The 15,204-nt window shown below is 41.5% G+C and overlaps 1 protein-coding gene across 3 annotated transcripts in view; it reads left to right on the plus strand.

Annotated features, from left to right (window-relative positions):
• slc4a1b (solute carrier family 4 member 1b (Diego blood group)) overlaps positions 1–15,204 on the plus strand; it is a 56,564-nt gene that overhangs the window by 19,086 nt on the left and 22,274 nt on the right. For all 3 annotated transcript variants that reach the window (XM_076267046.1, XM_076267048.1, XM_076267047.1), the window contains 2 exons: positions 2,096–2,280; positions 5,628–5,847. In XM_076267046.1, coding sequence (XP_076123161.1) covers positions 2,096–2,280; positions 5,628–5,847 — 405 coding nt within the window. The remainder of the gene's footprint in view (positions 1–2,095; positions 2,281–5,627; positions 5,848–15,204) is intronic.

Consider the following 15,204-nt stretch of genomic DNA (forward strand, 5'->3'; position numbering starts at 1 on the left):
GTGAGCAAATGAAAGTTTCACGTGAGCACATGAAACTAAACTTTAGATTTTTTGTTTGCTCACGTCCCCTTAGGGGCTCCGTATATAAGCACAAGCCCAAAGACAAACAAAGTAGATAAGTTAGATAACTGAGCAAAAGCATTTTTGTCTCCTTACATGCACATGTCTTATAGCTTAGTGAATGGATTCTCTCGTTGCATTGTTAGTAAAAGTGAGCCAATAAAAAAATCCCTAATTACTTGTGGCCTGGTATTCACAACGAGTAGGCTACAACTGGCAATGCAGATTAAGAAGACGAGGTGATTTAGGCAGATATATTGACTTGAGACTACAGTATATTGGGGCGAAGCACTGCTACTTGGGTGCAGAGATATCACGGTGCAGAGATATCACGCAACACATAGCCTACCTTGTCTCACTCGCCACAGCACAGACAATCTCTAGGCTACTCTTTAAAAACAGCCCCTACAAGATGCTTGGCGATTCTGACCTTTTGACGATCGAAACTATCTCAGCAACAGAGACATGAAACATGCCCCAACTGACAAGTCAAGAACTAGGCCAATAGTGCATTCTTCTCCAAGATGCCTGGAGCCTTGTGCTCAATTTCCCCAAATATGTTGCTAGCTGCACTGCATTCTAAGCGATTCTATGTTACACACCCCATAGCTGTTTTGTCATTCAAAATGTTAGAATGGCTTAGGATGCAGTGCCGCCAGCAACACATGTTATGTAGGCTATGTAGAGTATTGGTCTTCACAACTGAACGTAAATGCCCCCGCCCCTTTTTTACAATATAAAAATGTCTAGTCATTTGTTATACCAATAGGCCTACTATAATAACAGTGCCGCATGGGGATTTGAAGAAAGAGGACCGATGCAGGCTATTTTTTTAGACCATTAGTAATTAAACAAAGTGTTCTATCATCATGGTCATGCGATCATTGAGGGCGAAGAGTGTCCAGCGCTCCATGCTCAACTTGTTTGCCATTATGAGTGCACCATCTGTGTAGCCTACTTGCAGCGCACTTTGTTGTCAAAATTATCAGTGTGAATGCACTCATGTGAATGAATACACAGTGCTAGTGACGACCTAGTGACCATCCAAAGGATTTACATCTTATTATTGTGTATAAAAAATATTACATTAAAAAGGAAAAATGATTGTGCATTTGATTTTTGAATATTTTTAAAAACAGTATAGTTCTCTACTTCAACTCAATGAGCATTTTGACTTTGCAACTTTCACTTGTATTGGAGTAATATTTGACAAGGTATATCTGACTTTCACTTAAGTAAAGGAATTGTGTAGGCTACTTTGTTCACCACTGCTATTGGTTTTACCAAGAATATTTGGCAGTATTTTTAAACTACAAAAATACACACCTTTAAAGTATTTTGGTAGAAAATGCAAAGCCATCCTCCTTTTAACCTCTGGGCGTGAGACCTTCTCAGCAGCAAGCACATGCTCCAGTACAGAATATATGGCCCCCACTGACGTGCAATGAGCAATAGAAAACCGCAAATGAAAGCTTGATATTTATGTTGCAAAACACAACGCTGATATGGGTGTAAGCTTGAAATGCCATCAGTCATTGATGATGATTTATTGATCGTTTCGGTTAGCTCCATGGAGCAAATTAAATTGTTTAGGCTATATTGAACCACATCAAAGGGATCAGAGGATCCATCACAATATCACATGATCCAAGTCAGACGACAAATGGTAGCATGTTCAGTGATGTTCATCCCTTCTCACAATAGATAAGAGACCTGCATTCCATGCAAAATAACGTTGCAATGCAGGTGTAACGTTAACGATGAACTTGAGGCTGCTGAAATTGGTATGGGCAGAAAATAGTTGTTTTTTATACAATTTTACCCATGCCGCAAGTCAAGTCATTACAAGTCAAAGGGGCAAAGTCAGAGTCGAGTCTCGAGTCAATAGCATGGAAGTCCAAGTCGAGTTACAAGTCATTTCTAATTTTGTCATGAAAATCGTGACTCGAGTCTGACTCGAGTCCAAGTCATGTGACTCGAGTCCACACCTCTTGTAATAGTGTGTTTCCATACAGTATTTGTGTGTGTGTACCAGGTGCCCTGGACTTCCTGGACCGGCCCGTGGTGGCGTTTGTGCGTCTGAAGGAGGCGGAGGTTCTGGAGGCTGCTCTGGAGGCCCCGGTGCCGGTCCGCTTCCTGTTTGTGCTCATTGGACCCACCAAGAGTGACATAGACTACCACGAGACAGGACGCGCCATGGCAGCACTTATGGCCGACAGAGTGAGAAAAATAGACATGCACTCACACACACATACACACGCACACACTCACAGACACATACACATGCACACACACATACACACACTCACACCACACATACACACGCACACACTCACACACACATACCGTAAAACTCCAAATAATAGCCCGGGCTTTTATTTTCCCAAATCGCCAAACTGCACCGGCTAGTATTAGAGACAGGCGTCTATATGAGACAGGCCTTTAATTCTCTTTACACAAAACTTTTCCTCTGCAAAGATGGAAAATATTATCGAATTAATTATTTCAAACACACTGAATGTCTACCTACATGACTAAGCTATCTGATGACAATTACGGATCATCATTCATTTAGTGTTGAGATGTTGTTCATTGAGTGAGACAGTAAGATCCAAATAGCGGGGATAGCCAGAACAGATGAAACACGTTTAAATTAAACATAATCTACAAAGAGATCGTATCACACTGAAAGCTCATATTTTGTCACTAGCAAATAGCCTATATCATTCCTTTGTCAAATACAATTGCATTATCAGCCCTGACCAAAACCGTTCAGGAATTATTTATGCAAAAGTGGAACGTGCTTAATGTTTAATTCTCCCTCCTTTTCAGCACGAATGAAACAGCATGAGAGAGCATGAACCATATTGTTTCTCCCGTTTTGTATTTGCCAAATTTGACAACAGTCTACATTCAAATCATAGCCTACTTCCAGGCGCGTGGGAACATATTTTTGACCAGGGGTGCTGAATAACAAAATAATCATGGATGTCCGACGATTTCTCCCCCAGCATATGATTCGAATTTAGACAGCTAAATACGCCATTTCACCGCCGTGTATGAGTAGGTCTAAGAGTGAGAAGTTTTATAATGCCCTGGGCAGCCACATTCCACTGCAACTATGCGCAGCACTTGCCACTCTGACTCATCAATAAAAACTGTGCGCGCACACACCAGTCCCTAGAAGCACACTTGACTTTATATCATAAACCTATTTCAGTAGGTTATATAGCCAGAGAATGTCCGTAGACGGGCTCTAATATAGCCTAGTCTAAGGTAAATTCCTTTTCTGACTTCTTTCTCTTTATCGCCATGGCATTTAGAATAAAGAATAACGTTTGCGAACCGTTCTGGTTTTGTTGCCAGCATAAAAACAAGCTTACCATCGGCCTATCCGCAAATTTTAAACACAAGGGATTAATTGAACGATGACGAAGTCGGACATATAGGCATAGTTCATATTGGGAAAAAAGTTATACAATTTGGAACTCTAGCTTTTCCCCACTGCAGTCTTTTAATGCCATCTAATCATAACGTGCGCAGTCTGCGCCATACTTAAAGCGATGGTTCGGAGTAATTTCACCCTAGGGTCCTTTGCACCATGACCCCGAGCCAAACACCCTCCCAGAACCTTTTTTCCCTTGGTCGAACCCTGGTCGAGTAGCGCTATCAAAAACTAATGACGTTCTGCAGTCTTGATGGAACCAACTTTTATCTCGTAAATTACCCCACTAATAATGCCCTGAATGGTACGAAACTTCTGCAGTAGTACAACTACGACCTTTAGTCCAATAACGAGGCATTAGAAAGTTTGTAAGTGCACCAGGAGTTTATTTAAATAAGACTTGCCTGATTATCTGCTACTATACTTCCGTGATTTGGGAAAAGCCTGTAAAAGTCCTGGCAGGAAGCATGCATAAGGATGTAGATCCAGGAATGCACTAATATTTTGTTCGTAGTCCAGTTTGCAACAATTATTAGTTATTACTAAGTTGTAAACACTTCGGAAAAAAACTGGATATACCAAAAAACGTTGATGTAATCGCTTCCTGCAAGGACTTTTACAGGCTTTTCCCAAATCACGGAAGAAACGTTGACGCAGCGGTATAGTAGCAGATAATCAGGCAAGTCTTATTTAAATAAACTCCTGGTGCACTTACAAACTTTCTAATGCCTCGTTATTGGACTAAATGTCGTAGTTGTACTACTGCAGAAGTTTCGTACCATTCAGGGCATTGTTAGTGGGGTAATTTACGAGATAAAAGTTGGTTCCATCATGACTGCAGAACGTCATTCGTTTCTGACGGCGCTACTCGACCAGGGCTCGACCAAGGGAAAAAAGGTTCTGGGAGGGTGTTTGGCTCGGGGTCATGGTGCAAAGAACCCTAGGGTAAAATTACTCCGAACCATCGCTTTAAGCCCAAATCACACCCAAGATTCACAACGAGATGAGCAGCAACTTGATGCAACATTCTAAAACCTTGCAACTGTGACCAGACATGTGAATGCTTTGCGACGGCTTGTAACAACGTGCAACATCTAATTCACACTGCTGTAACCTCCTTCTGTAACGGTTTCGTGTCATTGCGAATCTTTAAACAGACGATCTGACGGGTTTTAGAAGATTAAATACAACCCGAAACTAAAAAACAGACCAGGCCTCTACTGGAGACCGTCCTTTAACCCAAACCTGTAGCCACGCCAGGCGTTTAAAAGAGACAGGCGTCTCTTAGGGACTCGGCGATTATTTGAAGTTTTACGGTACACACACATACACTCACTCACACACACACACAAACACATGCAGACACACACACACACACACGCACGTACACAATCATAAACACCATACACACAAATGAATATATACTAGGGCTGTCAATTGATTAAAAAAAATAATCGAATTAATTACTCTGTGATTAATTAATCTAAATTAATCGCATATATATTTTTTGCTGTGAAAGTATTTTAAATATTTAAATTCTAATGAATCATTGAATAATCAGCATTAGTGACATTAAAGTTCAAAAACTATTTTATTATTATTTTCACTGTTCAAATAATTGCCATAATAATCTATGATATGACCTAATATGCTATGGAAATAAATTCAAAAGTGCTTCGGGAAGAAGGTTTTTTTTTCACATACAAGGCATTTCATTGCAGAGGACTTTATTTTCATCACTTTATTTTTTATCAACACCATCAGGCCGTTTTTTAAAAGTAAATGTTCCAATCAATGATCCAGGCAGCACGTTTTCTTCTCTCTCCTTCATATTACAGTCTAAATTTTACTGACTAGAACGGCTCGGGGTCAAAGGTCATACGGAATCGATTAATCTGCACTAATTTTTTTAATCAGTTATTTTTTCTCAAATGAATGAATCGAAATGAATCAGTTATTTTGACAGCCCTAATATATACAAACTCACACTCACACTCTCATACACACACACACACACACAGGTGTTTAACCAGACTGAATGCCCCCCCCACAGGTGTTTAACCAGACTGAATGCCCGCCCCCCCCCCCCACAGGTGTTTAACCAGGCTGAATGCCCCCACAGGTGTTTAACCAGGCGGTGCTGCAGGTGCAGAGTGAGTGTGAGCTGACGGACGCCGTGGCCGACTTCATGGACTGCAGCGTGGTGATCCCGCCCACAGAGATCCAGAGCGAGGCCATGCTCCACTCCCTGATTGGCTTCCAGAGGAAGCTCCTGCAGGACAGGCTCTGCCTCTCCGACCCACAGACACGCCTCGAACGGAGGCGCTCAAGTATAAGGAAAGGTGAGGGTTAACACACACACACACAGTTTCACACGTACACACACACATACAGTTTCACACGTACACACACACATACAGTTTCACACGTATACACACACATACAGTTTCACACGTACACGTACACAGTTACACGCACACACACACACACACACACACACACACACACACACACACACACAGTTTCACACGTACACACACAGACAGTTTCACACGTACACGTACACAGTTACACGCACACACACACACACACACACACACACACATACAGTTTCACACGTACACGTACACACACACACACACACACACAGTTTCACACATACACACACACATACAGTTTCACACGTACACGTACACAGTTACTGTACACGCACACACACACACACACACACACACACACACACACAAATACACAGTTTCACACACACACACATACACAGTTTCACACACACACACACACACAGTTTCACATGTATACACACACACACACACACACACAGTTACATACACACACACACACACACACACACACACAGGGTAATTAGCTGGTGTCTTACATAGGAAGGTGCTGTCCAATCTCTTGTCAGGCAGATGACACACACCAATCCCCATGACACCACGGCTCCCCCTGGTGTTGGGTTTAATTAGGACCTAATATAGGCCAGTACCCCACAGTGCCTCTCTAATCACGGCATCACCCAGCAGTACTTAAGACTGCCACTGTGCACACACACACACACACACACACAGCACCAGCAGTACTTAAGACTGCCACTGTGCACACACATACACACACACACACACACACACACACACACACACACACACACACACACACACACACACAGCACCAGCAGTACTTAAGGGCCCGTCCACATGGAGACGCTTTTTGGGTTAAACGCAGAGGTTTTGCTTCGTCTTGGCCGAGCGTCCAAACGAATCCTCTAAACGCACTTTTTTGAAACCTGGTCCCAGAGTGGAAAAATCTGAAACCGTAGCCCTTTTGAATTCGTTTGGACAGCGAAACCGCACATCCTACTTGCGTATCGATGATGTTATCGCCACAGCTCAGCTGCCCTGGACGCCTAACAATACTAGTTTTCATACATGACATTACCTACGATTACACTCCGTAGGATAAATATCACAACTGGTGCTGTGCAGCGCCAATAACTTATGACTTGGTGGACTGAACACTGTTTTTCCCGGTGTTTTTTAATGCATTCTAGCTACTGTCAGTGACGCGAGAGAACTTAAGTTATTAGGGAAGTGCGGTGTAAGTTTACATTAATTTGTGCGTAGTGCCGGTGTCATTCATTTATTTTACATGTCTTACAACATAAATAAATGCATTCATAGTGAAGTCAGATATGAGCATACAAAGACGCTTAGAACTCATGTTAAGCCTGTAGATGCGCACTAAATGCGAATGCACGATTTGATGCAAGCAAAAGTATAGACTGTTACTAACAAAGGTATTATAGCAATATTATAGGCTAAATGAGGCGACGGAATAGCCTAGAACTTGGGTACGCCTAGCCTTTGCACTTGCGGTGATAACCAAAACTAATGTGAATCACGGACTATCCTACAACCAAAGAAAGTAAAGGAGATTATTTTTACCTGCGTTAGCCAAATAAAGGACGGGACTGCACCCTTCACAAACCGTAAAAATTAAGTTTATTAGTTTTACAGTTGACTACAGTTGACAGTTCACTATAAGTCCATACAAACAATTCTGGTTTCCTTGCACTAGCCAGTTTTGTCGTAGCCTACTCTGTCTGTGGTATGGCTTACACAGCGCGCAAGCTTTTGTCAATTTCTGTAGGCTAACAAACAGTGCCACCTATAGGCCTGGGATATGAAGTAACGTGTTTAGTCATGTTGAGATGGATCCGTTTGGACGCAAATATTCTTGATACGGTTCCAGGGAAGACGGAGGAATAAAAGGTCGGTTTGGTACGTGTGGACTAGGCCGTAAGACTACCACTACGTACACACACACATGCCCCACAGAGTCATCAAAGTGAACCCCCCCCCCCCACCACCACACACACACACACACCCCAATGCATGCAGTTTGAATGTTTTCAGTAAACCCAGTGTGTCTCCTCCACTGGAAACAAGGGGGCAGCCGTGGTTAACACTCTGGACTTGTAACCGGAGGGTTGCCGGTTCGAGCCCCGACCAGTGGGCTGAAGTGCCCTTGAGCAAGGCACCTAACCCCTCACTGCTCCCCGAGTGCCGCCGTTGTAGCAGGCAGCTCACTGCGCCGGGATTAGTGTGTGCTTCACCTCACTGTGTGTTCACTGTGTGCTGTTTGTGTTTCACTAATTCACCGATTGGGTTAAATCCAAGTAGACCAGAGACCAAATTTCCCTCACGGGATCAAAAAAGTATATATACTTATATACATGTAACCCCTTCTTAACGGGTGTGTGCACAGGCACTAGTTACAATACATAAAACAATTAATGAAATGGCGCAAACGGGATCCTGAAGGTCTCAGCGGTGGAATGGTGAGCTGGCTGAACTATTCCTGAATACCACAGTAGGCTAATAATTAAAGACAATCAAAGAATTAGCGCGGTGCCTCCACTGTAAAAATACTACACTTACCGTATAGCTCGTGTATAGTGTATTCCTACAGAATTTAAATTATAGAATGTATGTGTAATTACACTAGTGGTGAATGCAGTCACAATGAATTGCCAAAACACCCAAAAGTATAATGAAATAAAATAATCATATGTTTATTTAATAACTAGACTGCATTTCCGGCGGGAACTGCAAAAGTGTGCTTGCCCTGGTCCGGTCACCAACGTGAGCAGACAGTGGCATACGCTATGCTGAACCTGGCTTGATCCAAGCATTCTAACAGTGCCTTTCAGTGTTGGAGCAGTGGCAATACCGCAAAAGCTCTAGGAGAGGGCTATTCAACTATTGGCTTGCGGGGTGAATGCGGTTCGTTGGATTTTACCTGTGGCCTGCCTTTGAATTTAGCTTCTATGACTAAGATCAAATCAATAAAATAAAACAACAGCAGTGATTGGCTGCAAAAATAAATAATGTCACGCGTCTTGCACCTCTCAAACTGGGCTATCAGGTAACCTAGAAGAATTGAAATTATGAAATATGACTAAGGAATTCAAATGCTGCTTGTTTGTCAGGATACTTTTTCACTGATTTATTTTAAAAATATGAGCTATGAGTGTGAATGTTATATATTCCATCCCCTAATTCTGTTTTACTGGTTTATTTGACAAATAATCTATGTGGATTTGCTCTATAAAGACCTTATGTCTGTTTAGGATTGTTTTGAGAGCCTATTGATGTATCTCATAATAAAGTAATGTCCACAACATTAGTGATGTTTTTTTGTGTGTGTGAATGTATTTTACTTAACTCATTAAATGTAGCTGGATACTCATGAATGCATGTCTCTAATAGCCACAATAGGAGTAATTTTAGCAACACCGTATTTTGTGTGGCCCATAACGACCCAGTGGATCATGAAAACGTGCCAAAATTCACATTCCTTCCTTGATGTTGGTACATTAATCCCATTCAGATTGCCACGTATCTGTAATGTAAGAGTTCAGTATAGGTTTAAGGTCTGGGGCACGGATTTGACATTCTGTGACCTCTTCATTGAGGGCTTGCTTAGCAGCACTGTCCGCTTTCTCATTTCCCCTCAGACCAACATGGCCTTAGCCTGGAAAATCCAGACCCTGATAATCTAGAAAGATTAAGGGTCTGGCAAAGAGCAATGTAATGGTCCAACTCGAGGGGCGGCAACAAGCATGCATTTAAAAATCATATTGCACGCAATTGGATAACACTAGACCATGTTTACTCTGAATAATTTGGGACTTCGACGCAATCGGATAACACTACGACCAATGTGTACTGTCCTCCAACATTTCAGCGCTGTCTTCATCAGTTTAGCTGGTTCCCCGGAATATTGGGGGAAAAGTAACGTGCATCATTGCTCTTTGCCAGAGTGTCTCGCAGAGACAATTCCATTGTGCTCTCGCGAGAACTCTGGATTTCCAGGGTAACATGGCCTGGGACCCAGCAAAAACTACACTGAAGTTCTGGTTCTTTAGACGTTGTAGTTGATCAAGCTCAGCTTTGGTTGTACTTTTTGCGTGACATTAAAGCCTACTGGAAAGATTTTTAATTGCAATTTAATTTAATGCAATTTACTTTTACGATTAAATAAAAATAATGTATCCCTCTCACCCATAGTTTTCTATTTATTTACAAATGTACATAGGCCTACTGTAATTACATTTATACATAGTTATTCTACTGATCTTCATACTATTCATCCTGCACATAGACTTATTCTTACTACTCTTATGATGTTGTTTCTGCACTACAATGACACTGTTTCCACACTGCACATAGCTGTATGTTATGTACATATCTGTTATATATTTGTCATATTGAATATCCATAATTATTCTGTTTTATTATATTCTGTTAATACACTGCATATATCTATATTATTATTTCTACTATTATACTGTTACTGCTACATCTACATACATTATTCTACTTATTGTATGAGGTAACTGCTAATACACTGCACATATTTATATTTAATTAATATTACTCTAAACCAACTTCTGTAAATCAACTGTATACTACTGTCTACATTGCACTATATTTCTTGACCTGTCTCTGTATATTTCATCACCTTTCTATACTTTGCATCACATTGAATGCATACTGTAGCTACATGAATCACAGCTAAGATCCTTGGTTGCTATGAAGGCCAGTCGTTCTAAATGGATGGTTGCTATGACCAAAGGCCAGTTATCTCTGCCGTTGTCAAGCGGGCATATCCTAACTTTATCTTATTTTAAACATCTCTATTTTACTTAGCCTACTTCCATACAGTGAGTCCCATTAAGAAGTGGCCACTTCATTTACGCTTACCGTGATTCACGCAGCAACATTATTAAATTAATCTGTCACCATATGCCTATGCCAACGTTTGCAAAGAGGAGAATCTTTTAATTTGATTCACAATGAAACGTTACATTTAATGTACATGTAAACAATGAGTAGGCTAGTTTTGGTTGTTGTTGGTGGTGTTACTGCATCCTTTAGTTATGCCTACAATGCAAAATTGTTCCCTTGTGATTGTTAGACGCATTTCAAAACATCGCGACGTGAAATGCCACCACAAAACATTGTTTATGAATCGGTCTTATTAGGGACTGTACGATATTTACCGGGGGGGGAGGGCCGGTCGTCAGGGGGGGGGAGGGCCTAAGAGAATTTTTTAAGCCTTAGGGGAAGGCCCAGGAGAAATGTTTTGGCCTGGGGGGAGGGCCGAGGAAAATTATTTTTTCCTGATACATGATATTTTTTCCCCCTGATCAATGATCCGTTTTCGATATTTTAAAACGTTTGTAGGCCAAAACATGATTCACGTCTCTTTGACAGAGTGGGCGAGTCCAAAAAGTCGCAACCCTACCTGAATCTCCCACAACTCCCCTCGTAAGCTTGCAGGTCACCCGCGGTTATGGGTCATAAACCAAATATTTTAATGATATTCGGGTCATTTGCTGGCGGGTCAGTTAAAATTAATTAAATATATATTTTCTACAAATAGGCCTACTTAAAATATCACGAGAAGGCTAGCATCAATACAGTAAAGCATCAATACAGTAGGCTAAGTCAACAGTAAAGAAGCTGAAGACGCGAGTTAAAATAATAAAGACACTCTTCAGGAAAAGCGATATAGGCTATGGGAAATATTGGGAAACGTTCTTAAAGAAGATGACAGTAGTACAAGTTATGGTCTATGTAGGCCTACTTCTTGCGAAGCCATTTAAAAGTATGACAGCCGAAACGGGCAGCCTGCAGGAATAAATCTTATGGCACAGACTACACAGCCATATCTACCGGTATGTATAGGTTCGCGCATGCATAAAAGCTTAGTTCGTTGTGTTTGTGACTTTAAACAGTGGATGTGCTTTAGTAAAGCTTTGTGCTTCATTCAGCATTTTAAACCAGTTCTTACGCTAACGTTTTGACCAGCAATGTATCTCTCTTGCCTAGGCTACCTTGCCTCCCCATTTCTATTTTCGAAAGAAGTATGTCCATGGCCAAATCTTATCCTAGTGTTCTAATCCTTGGTGGTTGCGTGAGTCTTATTCTCATTCTCTCTCCTGCGCAAACATTAGGCCTATGTCCTGCATGCCTGCGTGTAGTTCTACTGCATAAAGTTTCGCAAATAAATTAGTTTGTTTTACAGAAATGGACTACTGCATGCAGGCTATAACCAAAAGCACACATTTTGTAAATAAGCGGGTCGGATCGCGGGTCGGGTATAATTTTGTCCTAATTAATATTCGCGGTCCGAGTTGCGGTCGGGTTGATTAAAATATCGGGCGACCGCGGGCCGCTTGTGACCAAACCCGCGCAACACTGGTTTGTAGTCCCGTGTGTGTGTATGTGTGCTTATGACATTTGCTGGCCGTTTTAACCTTGTAAACGTCATTTTTCGACCAGTTTTATTTGATTCACGTAGGGGGGAGGGCCTAGGAGAATTTTTTTGAGCCGGGGGGAGGCCCCTGGAAAAAAAAATTTGACCAGGGGGGAGGGCCAGGCAGAACATTTTTAACCCGATCGTCTGGCGACCGGCCCTCCCCCCCCGCTAAATATCGTACAGTCCCTTAGGAGTCCTCGCTTAAGCTGTCACAGACTCAGGCGCTACTTTTAGGGCTAAAATGCTTCCTGAATTACTCTTAGTAAAAAAAATAGCAGTCCTAAAGTTACAAGTGACGAAGTTACGAGTGCAAGCATCTCATATTAAATGACCATGACATTACGCTAGCCAAGAAATTAATGATACTTATGTCTGTAACTCTATAAAACACTTACTTAAAGAACGCACACCATCCAGCACAGTTCTACACATGGAAACCGATATTTTGGGCACTTGTTTAGTCACGAACTCGTCACTTTGAAACTGGACTACTGTAGGCTGCACCCACCAGGGTTGCTAGGGGCAACATCAAATAAACGAAATTAGGGTCTTTCAGTATTAAATGTGTACGTGTGATTACGAATGGATGTGTGTGGTTTGCAATTAGAATAAACAAGAAATAACATTTCCAATAATTTCCCATTATAAATTACATAATATTTGCAACTTCCTTAATTGTGAAGCTCACATAATTCTAATGATGTCACCGTATGTATGTGAAATGTAATACAACGTTGCCCCGTGTCTCTCTGAAGCTCTGTTCTAGAATCTTTGCTCTGAATGCTCCATTGCTAGGCAACATCAAATAAACGAAATGAGAATCTTTTCAAGGTATTAAAAGTGTACGTGTGATTACGAATGGATGTGTGTGGTTTGCAATTAGAATAAACAAGAAATAACATTTCCAATAATTTCCCATGATAAATTACATAATATTTGCACCTTCCTTACTTGTGAAGCTCACACCTAGTGAAATGTAATACAACGTTGCCACCTAGCATCATTGCTTGCTTATTCTTTCGTCAACTCCATGCTTTTAGGAAAACAATCTTTTTATCATAGTTCCCTCTTCAATGAGCGATTACCAGCTCGTTTTTGTAACAGAGATAGCTGTTTATTGTCCCTAGGTTTACAGAAACACCTATTCATATTAATACGTAGCCTATGGAGTGCTGCCGACCACTGTTCATTACGGCCCAGAATGCCTTGCATGTCTTTATAACAAAACAACCCAGTAAAACCTAAATGCCCGTAAACATATGCATTTGCATACTTGTAACATTTTTAATAATACTCTCCCATCATGATATTTAACAATAATGAAAAATTTAATTTGAATACCGTCAATGTGAAAACAACTCTATTATGTAAGCTATATATAGCTACTGTTCTCCTTGCTATTTCAGTTCGTAAGTCCATACTATCCCATGGCAGAGCAAGGATTTCATGATTGGGCAAGGTTGCACCGAGACATTGTGGCTGCCCAGAGACATTGTGCATACTTGGAAGGCATTGTGATAGAAGTGCAACTGCAAAGGCGAAAGGTGATAGTTACCAAATACCTGTGGGTGGTTTACCAAATGATGGAAACTTTTGGAATATTTTTTTTTTTAGCTTATGCACCCTCACATTGGAGTCCCCAGTTCATATACAAAATTTGGTATCGATATGTATACGACAGTGTTCCTGAGATATGGACGACTTCCTGTTTCGGAGCTTCGCCGCCGATTTCGTTTGGCTGTGACGGGCAAACGCTTTTGAAAATCAAAAATCCTTTCTGTAACTTTTGTGAAGCTTGGTCCAAGGATCATGTACGTCAAGTTTCGTGAAGTTCGGACCAAATTTGTGACCTGTGAAACTTTAGTTTCGCTTTCTATTCAATCCAATATGACGGAAGAATGACAAGGGTCAGTGACATCCTTTTCAATTTCCACACTACACCGGTTCCGGCCGGACGTTCTAGAGTTGGACCGGTGGCGATATTTCAAAAGGTCTAGGAGCAGGAGTTGACGAAAAATTGGGCTTACAGGAATAAGAAAACTTAAGAAGAACAATAAGCAGTGTTCGAATTACCATAGGGCCCGGTAGTGCACAGCCCCCTTAGTTCTGGCCAGGGCACTACTAGTTCTGCTCCAAATCACTGTCAGAGGGGGCCCACTCATTCAGTGTCAAGTTGCCAACCCGTAACTATGATAATCTACATTACAATCAACAATTTTCCCCGTTGGTTGCAATGTGTATTTCCCCCACAGACTGCAGGACTGAATCGAGTTGTTATTAATTTTGCTAGAGCGTTGTTAGCGATTGAGCAATTAGCAGCAGTGGAAAAAGTTAAAAGGAATGTACTGTATGTCGAGGAGTATCGGGACTTTAAAATGCAAGGGGCAAGGGAAGGGTCCTGCCTGAAGAAACTCGTCATCGCAGGCAACACGTTTTTACCTAGCCTACTTCGGCAGAATGCGAGAGAGGATTCTCTGCGCTTAATGACATTGATGACAAAGCCAGAAATCGTTTAAGGGAGCGCAGCTTAAATGCGCTTCTTTTTCTGAGCATCAATGCGCCTCCCTTGGTCCAGTTCAACCCTAGCCATTCGTGAAATCATGGCTCAAGGCTGGGTATCGTCCATCAACTGCGTGGAAAACGGGAAAAAATGCCCAGAAAGAGACCAATAGGCCACTTTGGGACTATCTCCAGTAGGCTTAGCTGAGGTGTGATAAAGACAGCTGTTTTGTGTTAACTTTCAGTTTTTTCAGTTGTGCGATGTTCAGTTGTGCACATAAAATATTTGACAATTAGCTCTGCTCAGATTCATTTTTGGCAATAGCCTTTGTTATTAGGCTGAATTTCATAAT

The sequence above is a fragment of the Alosa pseudoharengus genome, unplaced genomic scaffold (assembly GCF_046254945.1).
Source record: "Alosa pseudoharengus isolate Yale_2024_CS ecotype anadromous, Long Island Sound unplaced genomic scaffold, YU_APseudo_1.1 YU_APseudo_1.1_scf_4, whole genome shotgun sequence".
Classification (NCBI taxonomy): Eukaryota; Metazoa; Chordata; class Actinopteri; order Clupeiformes; family Clupeidae; genus Alosa; species Alosa pseudoharengus.